Source organism: Vulpes lagopus, chromosome 2, assembly GCF_018345385.1.
Source record: "Vulpes lagopus strain Blue_001 chromosome 2, ASM1834538v1, whole genome shotgun sequence".
Classification (NCBI taxonomy): domain Eukaryota; kingdom Metazoa; phylum Chordata; class Mammalia; order Carnivora; family Canidae; genus Vulpes; species Vulpes lagopus.
The window spans coordinates 27,085,008-27,107,659 of record NC_054825.1 but is presented as its reverse complement, the minus strand read 5'-3'; the positions used below and the strand labels follow the sequence as shown (position 1 = coordinate 27,107,659).

The 22,652-nt window shown below is 48.8% G+C and overlaps 2 protein-coding genes across 6 annotated transcripts in view; one reads left to right on the top strand and one right to left on the bottom strand.

Moving 5' to 3' along the window:
- The first annotated feature begins 20 nt into the window (after positions 1-20).
- DPCD (deleted in primary ciliary dyskinesia homolog (mouse)) lies at positions 21-17,780 on the top strand. Of its 2 annotated transcripts, XM_041730375.1 has the most exons (6): positions 21-130; positions 4,567-4,647; positions 9,688-9,812; positions 10,163-10,296; positions 16,992-17,094; positions 17,483-17,780. In XM_041730375.1, the coding sequence occupies exons 1-6, from the start codon at positions 67-69 to the stop codon at positions 17,585-17,587; spliced, it is 612 nt and encodes a 203-aa protein (XP_041586309.1). In that variant the 5' UTR covers positions 21-66; the 3' UTR covers positions 17,588-17,780. The 2 variants fall into 2 exon arrangements, with proteins under 2 accessions (XP_041586309.1, XP_041586318.1); XM_041730384.1 differs by lacking the exon at positions 4,567-4,647.
- A 623-nt stretch (positions 17,781-18,403) lies between these two features.
- Positions 18,404-22,652, bottom strand: part of FBXW4 (F-box and WD repeat domain containing 4) — an 82,622-nt gene continuing 78,373 nt past the window's right edge. Inside the window, exons 7-9 of one of the 4 annotated variants that reach the window (XM_041730345.1) lie at positions 19,717-19,857; positions 19,291-19,377; positions 18,404-19,089 (exon numbers count right to left, since the gene is read on the bottom strand). In XM_041730345.1, the coding sequence (XP_041586279.1) occupies positions 19,077-19,089; positions 19,291-19,377; positions 19,717-19,857 (241 nt within the window). In that variant the 3' untranslated portion in view covers positions 18,404-19,076. Of the gene's footprint in view, positions 19,090-19,290; positions 19,433-19,716; positions 19,858-22,652 lie in introns of all 4 variants that reach the window. The other 3 variants (XM_041730331.1, XM_041730361.1, XM_041730337.1) reach the window with 3 other exon arrangements.

Genomic DNA, 22,652 nt, shown 5'->3' with positions numbered 1-22,652 from the left:
CGGAAGTGACCGTAGGCGGAATGGTTGCCATGGCAGCGGCCGGTCGCGCGGCTGGCTGGAGGGAAGATGGCGGTAACCGGCTGGTTGGAGTGTCTGCGGACCGCCGAGAAGACGGCGCTGCTGCAGGACGGTAACTCGAGGCCCCCCACGAACTCCCTAGTCCTTTCCCCCAGGGCCCAGCCCTTCGGACTGGGGCCTCCGCGAAGGGCCTTCGAGCCTGGGACGGCTGAGCTGAAAGGGCCGCGGCTGCCAGACGAGGCCCGGTCCTGCTTTGGCAGATGAGGAAACTGAGGCCCAGAGAGATGACGTGACTGGAACACGCGCCTCTGGACACCTCCTAGTTCCCTCTACACCACTTCGCCCCGCTCTGAGTTCTGTTACTAATAAAAACTCCTTTCACATTCGTTATGTTATTTGCTCCAGACAGCTGTCCCAAGCAGCTTTTTAATTTCCACCCCATTTTACGGGAAGAGGAAACTGAAATTGAAGAGGGTTTTAGACCAGCCCTAGCCCGTTGTCCACTCGGTAGGGTTCTGTTGCTGAATGCAGCCTGGTGTCATGGAAGAGGTGGGGAGACCTGGGCCCTAGTTACTACTCTGCCATTAAATCACAGCTTCTTTATTTGCTTGGGCCTTATTTTCCTCGTCTGTAAAATGAGCTGGATGGGCAATCTCTGATGTCCTTTCCAGCTGTCATATGTTTGTAAGTGAACTTCTAAATATTCCCTGGGATCTATAGGGAAAAACAGCAAGGGCCCCAGCGCTGTGCCTGGGAAAGGTGGACATAGGGGTAAGGAGTCCTGATTTTGTCTCACTCTAGGATTGGCGGTGTAGGATCCCCCAGTGCCGCAGAAGTCCTTTCCTGGACGCACTTGGCAGCCAGATGAATTAGGTCTAAATTCATGTAGCTTGAGGATACCAGCTGGAGGCACACATCCATCCACCGGAGGAGGCCAGTCATGGAAGCTTGGAAATTAATATCACCTGCTCATTTGCTCGTTCATTCACGCAGCATTTAGGGAGGCTTTTACTATGTGCTAGGTTGTGTATTAGAGCAGAGAATGAAAAAGAAGATATGTAAATAAATGAGTGTGTGTTAAGTAGACGTTGGGATTTTCTGTAAAGTGTATGAGAGCACGAAGGTGGAAATGATCGTCTCTTTGAAAGAAGACCTCACAGAAGAGGTAAAGTTTATGGGTCCTAAGGAATTAATGTGTTTGCTAAATGTAGAAGAGGAGATGGCTGTTCTAGAAGGAATGACTCACATGTAAAAAAAAAAAAAAGGCATGGAGGTGTGAAAGTATATGACTGATTACTAGGGGAAAACAAAACATTTAGTGAGGCTGAAACAGTAACAGTCACCTAGCCATAACCCCCCACACTGTCAGGTACCAGGTGCTAGGATGCAAGGTGAATAAAAGTTCTCTTTTCTCAAGGAGCAGTGAGGAGAAATGGTGGGAAATGAAGGATTTTAAATAAATTGGGTATGTTGTGATAGACCTTTTATGCCAAGCTAAAGATTTTGGACATTATTTTCATAGGACAGTGGTGTCTGGTTTTATTATAAGAAATAGATAATATAGAATTTACCATTTTAATGATACAGTTCTGTGGCATGAAGTATATTCATATTGTTGTGCAACCATCACCACCATCCATCTCCAGCACTGGATCTCTTCAACTGAAACTCTGTACCTGTTAACATTAATTCCCCCATTCCCAGCCTCTGGCAACTACCATTCCACTTTCTGTCTTTATGGAATTGATTATAGCAGGAACCTCATGTAAGTGGAGACATACAATATTTGTCCTTTTGTGACTGGCATATTTCACTTAGCAGCCACTTATTTCAACATCCATCTATGTTGCATGTATCAAAGCTAAATAACATTCCACTGTATGTATGCATATGCCACATTGTATTTATCCATTCATCTGTTGATGGACAGATGCTTCCACTTGTTTAGCTATTGTGAGTAGTACTGGACTGAACATGGGGGTACAAGTATTTGAGTTCTTGCTTTCACTTCCTTTGGTCACAGGACAGTTCTTAACAAATATTACATCATCTAGGATTTTGTTAGGTTTTTTTTGTTAGTAGCATCCACAACAATGCTGTTGGTCTTTTTTCCCCCCAAGTCAAATAATAATAATTAATAATGTTAAGTATATGGATACATCTTGTCAAACCTCTCCTATAGATTTACTTTCCTGTTGGGTATGTGGAGAATATTACCTCCCTCTCACAATAAAAATCACTGCTATTGGTAGTGAGAACCCAATACTCTTGAATTTTTTTTCAGGAAGAATTGATGCTCATTGTGGAAATATGAAAAATAACTAAAGTCACCCATCAACTACCATCTAGAGATAATAATAATTTACATTTTTAAAAAGATTTTATTTATTAGAGAGTGAGCAAGACTGGCAGAGGCAGAGGGAGAAGCAGACTCCCTGCTGAGAGAGCGCCAGATGTGGGGCTCAATCCCAGGATCCTGGAATCATGACCTGAGCCAAAGGCAGATGTTCAACTGACTGAGCCACCCAGGCACCACCATAGTTTACATTTTCATGCATAAACTTTCATATTTCTTCATGCATGTACAGTCATATATATTTTTTTTACCAAAGTATACTAATAAAATTGTTGTCTACATATATATATACATATATATATATATATACACACACATACACATATATAGCTATAGAGTAAATATGTGTTAGAATAAAATGCAGATAATTACAACTCCTGGGTAGTAACCACAAAAGAAAAACCAGTTGACTGTATAACAAGCAATTATTTGGGAAAGCCCTCTTCAAATAAAGTTAAAAGGCAATTGAAACAATATTTGCAACATATAAAACACATGGGTAATATACATAAAGCTCAATCAGATTAGTAAAAAAAAAGATGAATACCCAAATAAACTAAGGTCTAAATAGGTAATTCACTATAAACAATAAACCCTTGGAACAGTGTTCAGCCTTACAGATATTTAAAGCTATGCACATTATCCCAGTATGATTATTAGAGTATGGGTTTTGGTCTCAAATGAGCTTAAATCTAGGTCTGTCATTTCACAGCTTTATGAGCTTAGACAAGCTACATGACCTGTAAGCCTCAATTTTCCTCATTTGTGAAATACAGGTAATGGGGTCACACTGGATTATTGTGAGAATTAAATACAATAAAACATGTAAAATGCTGGGCCAATAGTAAGCACTGCATCCTTCCAGAACTCAATATGGACTCCGGTGGGAGATGAGGTTCAGGCCAGAAACCCTCAGCTGCTCATAGGCAGCACTTTTTACCTCACTCCTGACAGGAAAACCCCTTCCAGCTCTATGAGCCATCCAAATGATTTGGAGTGGTATAGCTAGGGACGTGCTGAGAAGCTCTACAAATTTGGGGCATGAGTTTCCCCAGCATACAAATTAGGAATGACTCAAGGGAACTATGTCCAGGAGAGTAAATTAAATGGGAAAATGGCTTGGGAGATCAGATCCCGTTGCAGATTTTAGGTAGTGACTCCTTTAACTGCTCAGGGTCCTTGGGACTCTTATTCATCAAGTATAGGTTGGGTAGCTGCACCCTGTTATTAGGCTCACTGAGGAGACTACCTGTGTCAACTCACCCATTTGTAAAAATAGGGGAAATTACATAGTCACTTAAAAAAATACTTATAATTATGTTATATAGATGGAATTATAGCTATATAGGTGGAAGTCTAGGAGACTCCCCTGGATTCTTGCAGGGGATTCTTGTGAAAGTTGAATCAGTGTTCATTCTCTCAATTAATATTTAGTTGAGCTCCTAATATGTGCCAGGTACTGTGCTTAGTGTTAGGGAAACCAAACCATAAAAGCGGGATAAAAACCCTCCTATAAAGACAGGCAGTAATCAATGTATATAAATCATACCGAGGTAAATGCTGTAAAGAAAATGTAAGAGGATAAGAGGACTAACATGTGGCTGTGTGCTAGGAATGGCTTAGAGGCATGCAGAAGGCACAGCAATGGTGTGTCTAGAAGGAATGCTTGGTCAGGAAACCCAGTTCAATATCCTGACCACATAGGCTTGGTTTTAGGAACTGAGGAGAGAAAGCTAAATATGGCACCGTTCCTGGGGAGACAAGATGCTCTTTAAAAAAGTATCATACTATGTGATAAATACTCCACTATGGATATGAATAAAGCAGTAGGGAGATCCAAACGAATACAGAAGTGATGAATTTTGCCAAGGTAGCTAAAGAATTCTCAGTGGACTGACATTTGAGCTGGATTTTGAAGGGCAAGGAGTTCAGCAGGAGAACGGAGCGGTGCTGGTAGAGGGAACAGCTGAGCAAAGACCCCATTCAGAGAAAGCTGCAGAAAAGAAAGGTATCCCAGGGCATGTCTTAAAGTGATGGTGGGCAGTAGTTGGCAAGGAGCTCATGGGCAGCTCTGGGAGGGTTTCTTGTGCTCAAGTCCAAGGCTGTTGGTGTTTCCCAGGAAAATCTCTTGATGTGCAAGTTGCAAGGTAAGAAGAGGCTTGAGGGTAAGGCACTCTCTGCTTTGTGTGTAGGAAGAAGGAAGGTGCACTATTTGTTCCCAGATGGAAAGGAAATGGCCGAAGAATATGATGAGAAGACGGGTGAACTACTTGGTGAGTGACAGGGCCTCCCAAAGGCCCTGAGGAACACTTGGGGTAACCTAAAGCACAGGTAAGCAATTCCAGCCTTAGGCTTGAGGGAGGAATGAGCACCAAAGGTGGAAGCCAGGGAAGACTGAGGCCCTCAAGGCAAGATTGTTCCTGAGAATAATGTGAGGTTAGGGCTGGACACTGGAGGTAAGTTCCACCTGACCCCTAGACAAATGAGAGTGTGAGGAAGTCTTCTGTAGGGAAACTGTCGGGAAAGAACTGTAGACAGGAGGCAGAATTGGAAGTGATCCTCTCTGCCAGGCACAGTGAATGGAGGTAAGGGCAGACTTTAACTGCATTTGTATTGCTTGTTTTCTAAAGCCACAGCAGGAGCAAGCAAGCAGCAGCAGCAGCAGCCAGTACTGACCTGGCCTCAGAGGGGGCACTGTTAAATCTGACCCTTCCTTGGAAAATGTCTGAATCAAAGTGGATTGGGGGTAGAAATGGGGATTTTGCAAGATGGTTATTTTCATTCCTACAGCTCTTTTCCTCTAAGACTAGGCTCGTGAATAAGGGGTCCAGCTCAGATTTCTGAGAATTCCTTGATTTGTCCATCCTCTGTACCTAGGTATGCATATCAGCATTAACAGACTTCCCAGAGCTAGGTGGCTGCTGCTTTGACCCAGGGCCTGAGGCTGTCAGCAGTGGGAGTTGGTCTCTTTATTAAGTTCCACCTGAAATGCTAAATCCAATGGTGGAATCATGGGTTGGGTTATTTTCTTGTCATTATTCTTGACTTTAATTTCTTCCTGTGCCTGATCGACAGGTAGTATTGGCAAGGGAATTTTCTTTTTCCCTTTTTCTGACAGCTCATAAATGTCTAGAACCGACAACACGGATTACACTGGTTTGCATTTTCTTAGTCTCCAGTCTTAAAATGTGTGTCCTGCGCATGTTCAGTCGTAGAGTGAAGTGTTGATCCCTCCTTATTATGAGCTGCTTGGGCTCCAGTCCCAATTGGTTTAGTCTGGTGCTATTAAAAATCTTGATGTGTTTAGCATATGACACTGATTTGGTGGAAACCAATACAGTAGTAATATCCTCACAATGCATTGTAATTTATAGCGCTCCCAGGGGGTGACAGCCTTGGAATGCCTAACAGGGGCGAGCTTATGAAAGCAGAGGTCACGTGAGCTAACCACCACCATTGCCAGGCTAGAGACTAGCTGCAGTTCCTCCCTGCAGCTCCCAGCACCACACCTCTCCTCCACTCAGAGCAAATAAAATGCCTGTAGCTGCTGTGGCCATAAAAACAAGCAAACAAATAACTCCTGGCCTCTTAGTTGTGCTTGGACATGAAATTAAAATGAAAAACAAGTTCAGGTACCTTCCTCTGTAGCATCCCACATTAACCTGTCACTCTTCTCAGCAGATGGGGAGTAGACAATCGCCTACAAACTCCTTTTTTCTTAGAAGCTGAAATGGAGATTCATAGGAGAACATTGGCTAAAGTTTACCTAATAATGATATTAATGCCATAACTTTTATTAAGGTACCATGCTAAGTGCTTTACATGAGTTACCTCACTGAATCATCCTCATTACAGCCCAATGAGGTACGTACTGTTGTGCCCTTTTACAGTCGGGGGAAAAAACAGAAGCTCTAAGAGGTTAAGCACCTTGCTCAGAATTCCATAGCTAGTTAGTTTCTGAGTTAGGATTTAAGCCTAAGTTTGCCTGGTTAAGAGCCCATGCTTTAATGCACAACAACATACTATTGGGAGTTGAGAATATTTAATCCTGCCTTCTTACTAAGTTTTGTTCTCCCCAGAATGACTGAAGCAGGGGCTGGTGGGAGCAAGACAGAGATGGGCAGAAGGAGCACCCCACTCAAACCACTGGGCCCTTTGAACAGCTGAACCTTCTCTTACTCATGTCCAACCACTCCACCCTACCCCCGCCAACTGCCCTTGCAAAATTATTATTTATGTATAAACAGTCTCAGGGCCCGAACTAGAGCTTGAGCACTCTGAAGTAAAATACGGACAGGGTTATTATGGCCATAAATGAGAATTAAGTTTCTATTTTTCCAGTTCACTATACAACTTTGGTAATTCTCTAAACTGGTTTTCTGTTAGAAAAACCCAGAAAATAATTTGCCAGTGGTGCATCTGGGTAGGACAGAGTCCTTCCAGTTGGTGTTAACAAGCATAGTGGTGTCATATTTTTTTCAACCGTCTCAGTGCTATTCATTCCCACCCCGCACAATGAGTGCTGTATGTAGTCATAGAGGAAAAACCTGAAGGGCCCCATAACAATGATCGGAACATCAAACCAGCCCCAGAAGAACACAGCATGTCCAGGGGGGCAGAGGCTGAAGGGCAGGCCATCCCCCAGCGATTACATTTGGATTACTGGCTTAATCTGCTTTGGTATTTGACCGCCAGCCTAACCACCCCAGGCTGCATTTGGAGGATATTGAGCACTTTCATCCCTAAGCACTTCACTGGCTTTATAAATGACCCACTCGATTCCCTTCAGCCTCCTCAGGGATGGGACGTGGCAGCTGTTTAATAGCCACAGAGCAATGTTGCAGTGTTTTAGGGCAGAAAAGAAGAATCCTGCATCCAGTTTAAGCTGCAGGGAGTATTTAGGAAAGGGGAATGTAATTATCCGCATTGGAAGCAGGCCAAGGCTTGGAGCTTTGGGGAAGGAGGCCTTTAGGACCTCCACTTTCCAGCCCACCTGAAAGATGGGCCTTCCTTTAAGCAGTCTAGGACATCAGCCTGCTTCCTGCTGACTTAGGAAAAAAGCCCCCAGGCACTGCCTCCTTCATATATTCCTCATCAGACCCTTTAGGGTCATTGAAAGTCTCCTTTCCAAGGACTGGCCCTGGCTCAGCTGGGAAGAAAAGACAAGCGTCCCAGGGAGCTACCCTACACACACTAGTTTGAGTTTAACATATAATCAAATCAGAGTGACAGCAGGTGGAAACAGTCCTCTGTTGCCACAGGAACTGTCCTTGAGTTCAGGAGCAAAGACAGGATGAGAAATACAAGACGAAGTGTATTTGCACGTGTGCATTCGAGGTTGTATACATGGAGAAAATAACAAGGACTTCACCGAAACTGTTTATTGGATCTTATAAGGGAATAAGTAGGGAGACTTTCTTCTACATTCTACCAAAGAATTTAATCCCAAGGTGTTTAAAAAGAAAGAAAGCAAGCAAGAAAGCGGTGAAACAGCCAGAAGGCTGGCCTCCAGTTAAGCGGGGTATTACATGAATAGATTTGGATATACTCCCGGTCACAGTCCATTCACTTAAGAGAGTAGAAATATTTGTGAAAAAAAAAAAAAGTTGCCTATAAAGCATATTTCCAAGTTTTACTCTTCCTTATTAATTTTCATTATAAACTTGGAAATGTGTTTCTAGGGAGAATTTTTGGCCCTAAGACGTAATAAAATCACACTGCAGAATGCAGCAGACCTTATAAAAGCACATATTCAAGGGAAAATTCTAATTTTATAGCACACTTTTGTGTTCAGCTTGCATGCCTTACTTGGAGCAGGGAGGGTATTTGGGTTTGGCATAGCTGCTCCAGAGGTCTCAAAGAAACCCATCCTAGAATCCTACTACAGGTCTCACCCCCTCAGCCCAGAAAGAGAAGTGGATGGGAGCAGCTGCAGCAGAACATCAGGTACTTTTTGACCCATTTAGCTCCTTCCAATGGCTTTGGGAAGGCTGCTGGCCTTTTGCAGCACTTAGGATGCCCACCTAGAGGACTCCAATGTGGCAGGAAGGGAGAGGAGCCCAGGGATTAAAGCTGGAGGAGAAGGGAAGGCTCCCCTGCTGTCATGGCTGCACCATGAGGACAAGGATGACTGGGATTCCTCAGTATTCTGGCTGGGGTTCTCAAGTAATGTCCACTTAACTAGTTTTTCACTTTTAATTTCCATACTGTATGTACCTTAGGGGAAGAAGAAAACAATTTATGTAAACATGTGGTTTGTAAAACAAGGTAAAGGGGATTCCTGGGTGGCTCAGCGGTTGAGCGCACCTGCCTTCGGCCCAGGGTGTGATCCTGGAGTCCCGGGATCAAGTCCCACATCGGGCTCCTGCATGGAGCCTGCCCTTCCCTCTGCCTGTGTCTCTGCCTCTGTGTGTGTGTGTGTGTGATGAATAAATAAATAAAATCTTTAAAATAAATAAAGCAAGGTAAAATAGAGATTATTGTTTGCATTATAAAAGGATGAACCTACTCTACAAAAACAAATTCATATGAGATCTTCTGTAAATAATGCAGTTAAAATATGGTATGAACCTAAAGTTTTGTTTAAATACAATTCTGGGGCTGTTGTTTAGAGCCAGGTAGAGGGATCCCTGGGTGGCGCAGCGGTTTGGCGCCTGCCTTTGGCCCAGGGCGCGATCCTGGAGACCCGGGATCGAATCCCACATTGGGCTCCCGGTGCATGGAGCCTGCTTCTCCCTCTGCCTGTGTCTCTGCCTCTCTCTCTCTCTCTGTGACTATCATAAATTTAAAAAAAAAAAAAAAAAAAATTAAAAAAAAAAAAAAGAGCCAGGTAGAGCTGCAATGAGTGAATTCTTCATTTTGACTTTCTAAATCATGAGACAAATCTGCCTGTCAGCTTTCATCTTTTTAATTTACTTTTCCTTTGCACATTTGCAGAGAGAAAAAAATGCACCTCAACTCTGACTTGTTGGGATCTGCAATTTCCCTGTTACTAGTGGCTACCCTTTTCCTAACCAGCACACCTCTCCCTTGAAATCACACCTTCTTAACTCCACTCAGCTCCTTTCAGAGCTTTGTTCCAATCCCTTTGTTTGAGTGCCCAGAATACAAGCTTTCCAGGTTATCCAATATCGAAATGCTCTGCTGGGATTTCAGCAGTTGTGAGGTCCTGGTCAAATGGACAAAACTGGTGTAAAGGCCTGCCGCGCCTGCTTTTCTCCTGTTCCAATCATCTAACGTGACGTCATTGATTCAGCAGGAAAGAGCAGAGTCCCTTCCTTCCCTGTAATCCCATTGCTTCCTTCTCTCCTCAGTGAGAAAGTGGCGTGTGAAAAGTGCCTTGGGAGCCTTGGGCCAGTGGCAGATTGAGGTGGGAGAGCCAGCATTCCTGGGAGCAGGGAGCCTGGGCCCTGAGTTCATCAAGGAAAACAATGCCAATGTATGTGTTATCTGTCGGGTGTCTTGAGGGGGGCTGGGGTTGGAGCCGGCTGCTGGCTTTGGAGGGCAAATACGATGTCTTCTTCACCACCTTGTTTCCAGTGTGCCTGCCTGGATACAGAGCTCTAGAAGTGTTTGCTTGAATGAATACCCAGAGGGTTTTGGCTTGGTCATCCCATGACAAAGGCTCCAGGCCTGGAATGTCACAGCAATAGCAGCATCAGAGGGGAGCTGGGGGGAAGAGCTGAAGGCTTCCTGTTGTGTGCCCCAGGTGGAGTTTTGCAGAGCAGGGAGCCATCCCTTGCTTGCCCTCACCAAGAGCAGTCTTTAATTCGGATATACCTTTTGTAGCCCATCTTCATGCGCAAGGACACCAAGATGAGTTTCCAATGGCGGATTCGAAACCTCCCCTACCCTAAGGATGTCTACAGTGTCTGCGTGGATCAGAAGGAGCGCTGCATCATTGTCAGAACAACCAACAAAAAGTAAGTGGTGTGATGGGCACCTGCTACCTGTGTATGAGCACAGTGTGGGGTAGGGCTTGATCTAGGGTTGGTGCTCAGACTGCTCCCCACCTCAGAGGGCAGAGAAGCCTCCTTTTAAGCCCAGGGAGGGAGGAGGCTGCACTAAAGCCCCATAAGATGCCAAGAGCTAGAGGGCTTGAGGGCTTCCTTTCTGCAGGAGCTGCTTGAATAATGTAATCAGCTCCATCAGGGCAGGGAAATAGGAACAATGGATGTCTGGTCCAGTACCTGGCACATACTGGGGTTTTAACAAATATTTGTGGAGTACATGAGGGGACAAGGGACCCACCTGGCCATTGACTTGTGATCTTAAGTGGTTCTGCTATAAGATTATTATTATTCTGACCTCCTGGCTGGATCCAGTCCATGGTGAACTTGGCCTAGTGTTATCACTGTTGGGGGCTGTCAAGGAGCCATGGCCTAGAGGGCCCCCCCAGCTGAGGAGGCAGTTAGAGGACTTGAAAGTACTAGTCTGGGAGCAGCAAACCTTATATCTCTCTAGACTGAGGGCAGTAGGCAGGTACTTTGGTCTCCTGGAAGCATCTTGCATTCTGTTTCAGAAAGGGTACCTGACTTCCCTTTGTTTTTGTTTTTTTTTTTAAATTTATTTATGATAGTCACACAGAGAGAGAGAGAGAGGCAGAGACACAGGCAGAGGGAGAAGCAGGCTCCATGCACCGGGAGCCCGATGTGGGATTCGATCCCGGGTCTCCAGGATCGTGCCCTGGGCCAAAGGCAGGCACCAAACCGCTGCGCCACCCAGGGATCCCCCTGACTTCCCTTTGTTTCTCTCCTTGTGTTCGCTGGGGGCAGACAGAGGGAAGGCAAAATGTAGGGTTGAGGAGACAGAAGGTAGCCAAGGAGGTGATTTGATCCAGGTGGGGCTGCTTCTGGCCTGACCATCTTGGAAATTGTTGATCCTATTTAGATTTCCAGAGCTCTGATCACAGAAGAACCCTGTAATGAGCTGGCCTCGACTCGGGCCAAAGGGATTGCAGTATAAGACCAATTCCCATGAAATACACTTGAGGTATTAAAACGGGAGGTTTTATGAGTTACTGGTCCACAAACTGAAGCCACCCAGCATGCCTTGTGGGTGCTAAGCTTGGGCCAGAGGTGCCACCATCCATCCATTGGTTTACATGCCAGAAGGAGGACCCAGCTCTCTTTCCATCTCCTCAGAGGGTGTGGTGCCAGCCTCCCCTCCCATCTCCCTCAGGTCCACGAGGCTCAAAGGGAAGCAGAATAGCTCCCAGGCTTCCCCAGTGCAGCCTTGGGTTCTGCCCTTGGTTTATGACCCCTGGACCCTATCACTTTGGCAGGGTTAAAGGGGATGGGGAAGGGGTGGAGATGAATGAATTAATTTCAAGATTATTGCTCTACATGCAGCCAGCAGCCCCTGCAGTGGGCCTTGTCTATAAATATAAAGTCATAATAATAAGGGTTTGCGTTTATAAAGCACTTTGAAGCCCTCAGATAAAAGGCAGTTTATTCCCGTTATTGTTCTCATCATTAATGGGAGTCACTGCCTAAAGTGGAATTTAGCAATTTCAGACAACAGAAAAATTGCCTTTAGGAAAACAAACTCCGTGCTTCAGCAAGCATTCCCTGGCGTAAGAGGCCCTGGGTCCAAACTGGGAACAAAAGTGCTTCTGATAGCACTTGAATCTGCAGCCTAGCAGTTTGTGGAGCTGGCTGCTGCCTCCCTTTTGTCCCCCAGAGGTCACTGTCGAATACAGATATCAGGCAGAAATGTGATTACCAGGGAGTGAGAGGAGAGAGGCTAGCTTGCTCACCAAAAAATTCATCTGCTGCCAGATCCTCTGGGTCCCATCTGCTGCTCATATCCAGCCATAGGTGGCGCTGTTGGCCAGGAGCAACATGGCTGGAAGCCCATTCCTGCGCTCAAGGTTGGGGGATGACATTTTTGAACTGATGAGTGAAGCCAGGTGGGATGGGAGGAACGCTCCTGGAGGGGGCAGGGCTAGGGCTGGAGGCTGGACTCCCACAGAGGGGAGAGGAGTATGTGATTGCCCACTTTGGGGTCCACACTGAGCCTCTGGTCCAGTGGACCTGCCTGGCTCAGCCTTGCCTCTCTGCCAGAGGTTAGAGAGAAAGGCCAAACTTTTAACTGGTTCTTTCTTGAGCTTAGTAGCATTTTCATCTCCTACTAGGAGCAGTAATGTGTCTTATACCTTTACTACCACTAATTAACACAATGGTTATTCTTTTGAGCAGGATACTCAGTTTTTTCAGGATGTTAAAAATCTGTCTTTTCATCACCACACCATCCAGTGTTGGGCAGGGTACATGTTTTCATTCTTGTATTATATGTTAATGATTATATAAATATGTCTGTAAAGTCAGCGTGATGACTTCCTTGGAAGGGAAAGTTAGCGACAGTTTAGATGGCCGGGCATCTGCAGTACCCACACTGTGGCATCTTTCTCTGATTTGCCTTCTTCCATTGCCTTCTGGTTCTGTGCCTGCCTGAGTTCTAATATTCTGGAATGTAAAAGCCAACATTACTAGTAAAAGCCAACATTCCTTTATTCATACCTTGTCTCTGAAGGACTGGGTTGGCCACTTTTCTGGAAAGGATTGATTCCAGTGTATCATGTCCTTGGCCTTAGGTATTAGTGAGGGAGTGGATGAATCAGAGAAGAAAGAAAGTGCTTTTCTAGGATCCCAGGGTGGTACTCCCTATTCCTGATAAGAATGTCTATTCAGAAAGAAGGTTCTTAGCCTCAGCCTAGAAGCTGGTAGCTCTAAGTGGAATGAACCAGGGCACTGGAGTGGAAAGATGTTGGCTTAAGTCTGGCCTCTGCTACATATTAACTTTAGTATTTTGGGCAGGGTTTCCTCAGGTGTCACAGGAGAATACTCATACCTACCTCACAGATTGGCGATTTGATGAAATCATAAGTATACAAACTTCCAGCACAATGGCTAGCCTGAAGCATGTCCATAGTAAGTCTTTGGAAGTTGGAATGTGGCTGATTGGACATTGGTGACACTGACACTGTGTTAGTAGGCATCACTAGAAAAAAAGGATTCTGTGGTCGAATAAATTGAGGAAACTGGATTAAACAAGTTTCTCTTTGGTAGGACTTAACAGCAGTCTTAGTCCGTGAATGTGCATCGTGAGTCTAGGAAGGACTGCTGTGGGCAGGGATGACTGGTTTGCTTGGAGCTGTGATGTTTAAGAAAGAAGGGAGGTTTGCCTACTGCTTTTCCAAGGGCAGGACTGGCTAGAGGCTTCTCCGGACCCATCTTGTCAAGCCTGTGTGCTGGTATGCAGGGCGCCCCAGAGCAGTGTAGGGTGTGACCCATGTGACTCTCCACAGAGGCCTTGCTTCTACTTTCAGCCTCTCCTCTGAGTCTCTAAAGGCCTGGCCTCTTGTGCCCTTTCTCAGTTTACCACAAAGGAGGGAAAGGGCTGGAAATTGGGAAGGGGATACAGTAGGAGAGTGGTGGGGTACTATAGATTAACTCCAGAATAGCCAAAATAAAAAAGCCATCCTTTTGGCAGTTTCAGGGGAGGTACAGAGTTGGCCTATTCCAGTCCCTTGGACAGTGACTAGGTTCATCTAGTTCAGTGATTAAAGTTCATTCAGCTTCTTTATTAGAGGAAGAAACCAGAGCCCAGAAGTTAAGTGACCTGCCCAGGGTCACAGGCCAGGACCAGGAATTGTCCTGAAAGCCTTTGCTTCCCCATGTCTTTCGAGAACTTTTGACATTCAGAAAGGAGAACCGATGTGTTCGAGTGCCTGAGGGACCTGTGGGGTGGTTGGGTCTTAGGGGAGGACCACACCCCCACACCCTCATATCTGCCCCATCCTTGGAGAGCAGGGAACCTAGACCAGGGCATCTGTTACTCTGAGGAGAAGATGTGGAGAGATGGAGGGGTCAGGAGGTTTGGGGAGCTATTACTTGTAATAGGGGCCTCTCCACTGATCAGATCTGTGACTCCAGCAAGATACCTGTCTCTACCACAGTTTTCTCTTTTGTGAAAGAGGATAATGAAAGCAACCAGCCTGAAGGGTTGTTTTGAGGATTCACTGTGTAGAGAGCAGTGCCTGACCCTGAATAAGCATTAATGAACATCACCTTTCATTGTGTGACTGAAACTGAGAACAGTGATGGGACATGGGAAAAGGGGAGTGACATGCGTCCACCCAAAGCCCAGGAAGCACTGTACTGTAAGGGCCTAGCTTTCAGCAGAAACAAGAAGATCTCCTGAGGCAGAGATAGGGCCTTCTCTTTCTTCTTCATCCTTAAATCCCCAGCTCACAGCTCAAGGCCTGGGACATACCTGATGCCTAAAGTCTTGTTTGCTGCCTCCCTAGGACTGCCTGGGGCCGAGCATTCTGACTTTTCTGGAAGCACAGTGGGTCCCTCTCTAGTCTAGGTACTGGTGAGAAAGTCAAGTATGGTTCCTCTCAAGGAAACCCCAAGGCCAGGGAATGGAGGTGAGAAGGGGGTGAGCCATTCCCTGAGGAAAGGAGGCAGATGTCCCATACTCCTTTGAACACTGGCCCTGGGGAAGCATTCACTAAATCCATTCATAGACTCCACAGACAAAGCAGAGCCTCTGCGCCCACTCTGCCTCCATCCCCTCACCTCGCCTCACCATGTGGTAACAGGTGACAGGGAGGAGGCAAGCCCCGCACCTCAAGTTCCCTTTGAGTCCAAGCCCCCCAGGTTTCTTTTCTCAGTCCCAGTGTCCCATCCTGGGGACCGTGGTTTGCTGGGGCTTCGCTGAGGGGATGCAGGTGTGTCCCTGTCCCACCCCAGTGCACCAGCCAGGCAGGCAGAAAGGATGTCCCTGAGCTCCGCACGGTAAGGCCTCCCCCAGGCCCCATTGGTTCCTGCTGCTCTCCAAGTGCTGCTGCTTGTGTGTATTTGCAGGGAAGATGTTAACACTTCCTAACAAGCCTTTGTGTTCATCTAATCTGTGCTGTTTAACCTTTGACTCCCCCTATTATCAGTGTCTGCCACCTTTGCTGGCCAGCCCAAGGGCCTCAGGAAGAGCCCTCGCCCTGGCCGGCTAGGAGGAGAACGAGGCAGCATTCCATCCTGGTTTTGCAGGCAGATGGATCGCTTTTCCCTGGGGCAGAGCTTTGGGAAATAAAGCAAGCTTGTGGTGCCATTAGGATCCCCCAGCCCCCACTCCTTTTGAACTGTCAGCCTTTAAGTCAACATTCTTTTCCTCCTGTGGGTCCCAGCACCTTGGCGGGGAGTGGAGAACCTGGGAGGAGAGGGGCCCAAAAGCCTCTGCGAAACTGAGGGTTTCGGGCAGGAGAGCAGGACAGAAGTGCTGCATTGATGTCAACTCTGAGTCCCTGGGCCATCGGGGCATTTGAATTGAACTTGTGGTAGCTGTCACCATAAGGACCAGGCCCCTCTGAAGTATTAAAAGCTTCATCCTCTCCAGGGCCCCTCACTTGAGTTTGTGTGTATCTGCCGGCAGCATTTCCCTCCCCAGTCCACACAACTACTACTGGAGCAATGATGCCATGCCTGGGTGACAGGTCTGACAGCTGCTGGCCAGAGCCTAGGCCCCACTTCCACCAGGGAAGAAGCCAAAGAAGCCTCTTCCTAGAGACGAGGTGCTCTGCTGAAATAAACACTCGACTAGGAGCAAGGAGCTTTAATCCTGACCCCACTGATGACTGGATGTGAAGCCAGACAAGACATGTTACCTCCTTGTTTGGTGAAGAAGGTCAAATTTCCTGTAAAATGAAATCCGGTTGTACACATTGTGGACTAGGCGTTGCCCTTTGGGTTTTTTGGGTCTGTTTTTACTAAACAGGCTCGTTAATCTCTGGACTATCATCTTGCAAATGATAGAGACCGTGTGTGAAAATGAAGGCATGGCACGGGGCATCTCAGGGCCAGCAAGGTCGCCCGGAGCCCCAGAGGTCTAGCTTCCAAGATGAGTCACATGGTTTGTCTTTCTAGATTTCTCCTTGTGGATATACCTCTCTCTGGCCTACAAGCAGAGTTAGGCCCACAGGGCCTTGAAAGACCCCAAAAGAGGAAAAAAGTAGCTGGGGTCTTCAGAGAAAGTCCCATGTAAAAGCAACTATTGGTCCCCAACTTTGGGAGCCAACCCTAGGTATACTTATTCTGTCCCTTGTTCTTGGGGTACAGAGAAGGCCTGGCCTGACTGAGCTGTATATTATAGGAGGCTTCTTCTGAATGTCTCTGGGAGTCCTGACCCTGAAGGATGAGTCATTCTAATCCTTGGTCTAATAAAGTAACCGTGATGGGTCCTGCACTTCACTGCTGGCCTGGCCAAAATGCCTTTCATTCATCCCGGTGTGGTGGTGGTGTTTTTTTTAATATTTTATTTGTTTATTCATGAGAGATAGAGAGAGGCAGAGACATAGGCCGAGGGAGAAGCAGGCTCCCCATGTGGGACTCAATCCTGGGACCCCAGGATTACGACCTGAGCCGAAGGCAGACGCTCAACCCGAGCCACCCAGGTGTCTGTCCCTCATCCTGGTGTTCTAACTGGCTCCCCTTCTTCCTTTTTGGCTCTGTGGAAGGTGTGGAAGAACTATGTAGATATTTGGCACCAGAGGGCCTACTGCCCAGTCATTGGGGGTCACCTTGTTGGATATCCTGGTGATCTCTTGGTCTTCCCACAGGTACTACAAGAAATTCTCCATTCCTGACCTAGACAGACACCAGCTACCTGTGGATGGGTCCTTGCTGAGCTTTGCACATGCCAACTGCACCTTGATCATTTCTGTAAGATTCACCCAGACTTCTTGGCCACTGCATCAGGGAGAGGTTCCTTCTTTCCCTGCCCATTTCCCACCCCATGGAAGTGTCCCCAGTTTCAGCCCCAACTCTTGGAGTGTGCTTGCTAGAGAACAGGCATGGGGACAGTGGGGTAGGGTGAGGGTGCTCAGCTGATCTTAGAAATCACAGCTGGAAGAGGAGAGAGGGTGGAAAATCACAGGACTGGGATTCTGGTGGAAGGCTCCCATCCAGTCATGTGACCTTAAGCAATTCATTCAACCTTGTAGGCATCAATTTCCTCCTTTTCAAATAAAGGGATCAGAGGAGGCCCCGAGTGTATATGTAGGAGGGGAGATGTGGCTGAATGATGTCCTCTTCCTGATTTCACCCACAGTACCAGAAGCCAAAGGAGGTCCTGGCAGCTGAGTCAGAGCTTCAGAAGGAGCTAAAGAAAGTGAAGACAGCCTACAGCAGTGATGGGGACTGTAAGACCCAGTAGCGGACCATCCTTGAGCCTGCAGCATGGTGGGTGGGTGAGGCTCTTCCAGACTTTGCAGCTTGGGCCTTTCTGGTACAGGGGTACCTCCTCTCTTCCAAGAGCTGTCCAGGCTCTATGAGAACTGGGCTGTAGCGTGTTCCCAGCCCTGATATCATGGTCTGATGTCCCAGTAAAGTCATTCTGAGTCACTGTGCATAGACTGCCCTCTTGTCCACTTCTCCACCCTCCTTTTGCCCGGGAGGGTGCTGGTGAGGGCATGGTCTTCTGTCTTCAGGAACCTTCAACATCAAGCCTTTCACATAAAGGGGGAGGCATGGGTCTTAGATAGAGCAGAGGTGGAGGAGCCCCGAGGCCCATCCTGTTTGCATAAATTCATAGAAATGCTAGCTAGGCTGGCAGAGACCTTGTTTTATCTTAGCTTGCAGAAGGGCCCAGATGAGCTCCCTTAGGTGGGGTAAGGTAAAGGAGAAGTTTTTGAAATACAGAGACCCTGGAAATAGCCCAGGATATTAAGACATTGTGGGTGTAAAGGCAGAATGAGGGTCGTAGCGTTACAGAGTGTGTGTGTGTGTTGGAGTAGAGTGAAGCAGTGTTATTGCAGATGGGCAGTAAGTAGCTTAGCTCCCCAACAGCACGGAGCCCTTCCACCATCCCCTGTCCGCACCCCATCGCTGGGGCCAGAGCGGTGAGTGGTAATGAGAGGTTCTGTGGGACACTGAGCCACGAGGATGGTCTTACCCTTTCCCCAGCATGCCTGTCCTCAAGTTTGAGTATTTAGGGCTTCCCAGGACTCCCCAGCCAGAAAGGAACCAGATCTGTGAACAATCAAGCTTTAATTTTACAAAAATGAACATTGTAGCATGTCTTAGCAGCCGGCCTGAGATTGGGCTGGCTCAGTATTCAAAATTGCCAGGTTCTCTTTGTCCTTAGTTTCAAAGTGAGACCTGGCTCACAGTGTCCCAGGAATGAGCCCCAAGAGCCTGGTCAAGGATGAGGGCTGACTGAGGAGGTGGAGGCCAGAGCAGGAAATTGGCAGCCTCACCCCTCTCCCCACTCTAAGCTGGCACAGCTCTGAGAAGGGGCGAGGTGCAGAGCAGACTTGTGCAGGCCCGACCCTTGCTCTGGTCAACAGGGAAGCAAGGCCTGGCTGGGTTTAGCCATTCTCTCAAAGCAGCAGATCCCTTCTCTCCAACTAGTTCCTGGGAGGTAACCCCAAATTCCGGGGAGGCAGCAGCTTTTACCTTATGGTGCCCAAGCATTGCGGTCCCAGGTCTAGGAGCACAGGCACCGCAGGGGCAGGGGAGGAGGTATCACTTCACCCTCCAGGCAGGAGAGGTCCCTGAGTATCTGGCTTCCCTGGCACACAGGCTGGGGTGGCCCGGTCACGGGTTTTGAAAGTCCAGGACATGGAGGTTGTAAGACAGTGCAGCATAGAGGTGCTTGGTGGTGAAGCGCAGGCAGTACACAGGACTGCTGAGCGGGGTCGAGGTCAGTGGGAAGGCCTGCAAAGAAGGAAGGTACGGGAATGGCAAGAGCATTCCAAGTGGGAGACGGAGGGGGCCCTAACCTAAGATTCCCAGGCCCAGTGCAGTGGGCCAGGTGCCAGTTTAGACTCCCCCTACTCCCCCTCTCCAGGTACCCCCACTCCCACAGACAGCCCATAATAAGGAGTCTTGGCATCTTGGAGCATGAGGTGTGCTTACGTGTAGGCAGGCCCTCTGGCGCCGGTCCCACAGCCGCACAACACCGTAGTAGGAGGAACCGGTAGCCAGCAGGTGGTTCCCATCTGTCTGCAAGCAGTACAGGGTGCTGTCATGGGGCTCCTCCCACTCCATTACACACTTCCTGTCCGGGAAGAGGCAGTCAGACGGAGGAGGGTCAGGGGTACCCTCCACCCCAGCTTCCACAGGGGCCTGAGAAATCCATTCTGGCTGGGAGACAGAAGCTCAATCCCCAAACTCTCTAAGAACCAGACTTAACGAGGAAAAGCCTCCTCCACAAAAGACCCTTTCTTACAAGTGCTCAAACCCTAGGCCAAGATTATACCCTCATTTGTGCTTCACATGGCACAGGTCACAGAACTTAGGCAGGCCCAGGACTGCTGCCCACCTCCTGCTTAGCATACTCACCGGACACTGGCTCGGAGGTCCCAGTAGCGAACATAGGTATCATAGCCACAGGACAAGAGTGTGGAAGGGGACTCATACATGACGTCCAACACCCCAGCCCCTGGGGGGAAGTCACTGCCCAGGTGCATCATTAGCTGCCCACTGGGGAGAGAGCAGAAGGGCAGAGGAGGAGAGACTGTCCTACCCTGGCCCCCACACCTGCTTTTAACTGAATGGCATCAGTCCCTGGAGAAATGCAGCTGTCCTGCCAGAGCTCCAGTCAGGCTCCCTTAGGAAGCGGCTAAGGGATGAAAGGGCCCAGGATGCCCACCCCGGTCCCAGTGCCTGCCTCTCCCCCAGCAGCCCCTGCATCACACCTGCTCGCCCCCTAGCTGCTCTTCCTCAGGGAGGAAGAATGGGCCTTACTGACGGCCGGTCCCCTCCCGTGCACACACACACACTTGGTTACTTTATACTTCTTGATCCTGCAGGTCATGCAGTTCTGAGCTGCCTGAGTCCAATGCCTTAATTCCTGCCTGTAATCTGGGGCTCAAACTTCATTGGGGATAAAGACCACACAAAGGGAGAAGGGGAGTCCCAGGAGATGTTAAAACAAGTAAACACCTTTGTGTCTGGGGAGAGAAATCGCTGAGAAAGCAGCTTAGCGGGCTGGTCCCTGGTGTTCCTGGCCCGGCTGGCCCCCAGCCCGGGGCTAGCACGCCTGTGTGATCACAGCCCCCAGCCTGCTGGGCTCCAGCGTGCTCCCCCACCCGCGCCCCTCCCGGTGGCCGAGAGCAGATTACCGAGAAGAACAATTTCTTTGTGACTGTGTAATTCCCTCCGTGACCGCGGCAGTGGGCAGACCCCTCGCCCTGATGCCAGACCCCTAGCAACCACGTAGGGGGGCCTTCTGGCCCTAGCAACTACCCCTCAACATCAAGTGCACCCGCTAATCCCTGCGGCTAGGGAACGGGAAGGAACAGGGGGTTTCTGCAGAATGACTGGGGGGATGAAGGAGAAGAGGGCACCCTCCAGGCCTGATCTCACACTTTCACCCAAGAAATGCTGGGCTCTCCCTGGCAAGACAGGAGAAGTGAGGCCGTGAAAGCTTCCCAGGGACACTCAGGTAAGAGGCCCTGGCGGGGGGAGGGGGACTCCATGATCTCACAAGCCACCAGAGGGCTGAGGCAGATGCTGCCAGCCACACGTGTGAAAGCACACCAGTTCCAGGCTTTCCAGCTCACACAGGCTCTGACCCTCAACCTCCCTTCACCCCAGAGGGGCCACCATCTTTTCTAGAAGCTGAAGGAGTAGAAGAGGCACTGGAGTTCCTTTCCCTTTGAGCCCTCGGCACTGGGGTGCCCCCCAGCAAGGGACACTGTTGTGGTCGGTGGGGGGTTCAGGCCCTAAGTCAGCATCCTGGCCCCAGCCTCCTTGGGGAGGTGTGCCTCTTTCTGTCGGAGGTAAAAGTTAAGCCTCGTGGCGCGGGACCCTGAGAGGGTGAGGCGGAAAGCTACCACCCCCAGATGAGCATCTCCCAGAGATCACAGACCTTGGCTCCCCAGAAGACCCTGTCGTCTCAGGCCACCAGCTGTGATTTACCCGCCCTGGGCAGGCCAGAGCCCCACGAGGAGTCAGTCTCCCACCCCACCTCTCTTTTACAGGTACTTTGGACGTTTGTGCACACCCAGGTAGGGGCTGTTTTGCTCCACAGTTCTCCCTCCTTCCAGATTTGGGGGCCCTGCCCCTTCCATTAGTGAGGCCTTCAGGAATGACTGAGGAGCTCTCCCCTTTAATCTGTAGAAGTAATTTCATGTTTGTTTGAAATAGAAGATGAAAGGCCATGGGGGCTGGGGGCGTGAAGCCCAGCATGGCTCTACCTGCCTACCCCTGGTCCCAAGGTTTAGAGGAAAGGAAAGCTAGGCACCCCTGCCCCTGGGCTGCGCAGGGTCAGCAGTGTCAGGACTGGTAGCATTGGGGCCATATCCAGACCATGTTACCACCCCGGGCCCCTGTCCCAGCATCCAAACCATGACGCTAGGAAGAGTCATGCCGGTGTCTGCAATAAGAAACGCAGAACCCTGCCGTCTGGGGAACACATAGGGCCGGGGTGAGCACCAGCCCCCAGAGGCCAGGACCAGTCCTGAAAGCCCCTGGTCTGCCAGCCAGCCTGGCCAGGGACAGAAGAATCTCTTTCTGTTACCCTGTTCTCCAATTCTCCGAAATGGCCACAAACACTTTACATGGACCAATAAAAATACAATTCCTTTGCCTCTGGGCCTGGGACCCTCAAGACTCTGCTGTGCAGTGCCTGGGAGGTTAAGGCCAGAGCATAAACTGACACACCGGCTCTGGGAAATGGCCTGTCTCTTCAAACAGTGGCCCAGCAGTGGCCATAGGAGCCCTGCTGGGGCTTTGATTTGGGAAAACAAACAGAAATGGCACCATGGGCCCTTTGTGGCCCCCATCCCAAGACCAATTTAACTAGAAAACTTGAGCTCAACAGCTCTGGGGAAGGGAGCAAGATCAGCCCAACAATAGCTCCAAACTTTGGGGAAAAGGGGGACAAAACAAGCTGTCTGTCTCCTCAACCCCTCCTCTAGGGCTGCTTTTCTTCCTGCAAGTATGTTCTTGTAAAAACGATTAGATTGTGATTTGTATAACATGGTGACCCCCAAATTCAGACGTTTCACCCCTTTTCTCTGGAAAGAATGTCAAGAATGCTTCTCGGCCTCTCGCTGTGGGGGGCAAGAGGGGGTTGCAGAGCCTTGGCTGTCGCACAACTTGTGTGGGAACGGTACTGCCCCTCAGAGTCCTGGGCCAAGGCAGGAGCAAGGGCTGGCTCTGTCACTACAGAGGGCCAGATAAAAAGTCCATTCCCTTACAACTCCTGCACACAAAGCCTGGGCCTCCACACCCCAGCCTCCTGCGAGCCTGACTCCAGCAATTCTCTCTCC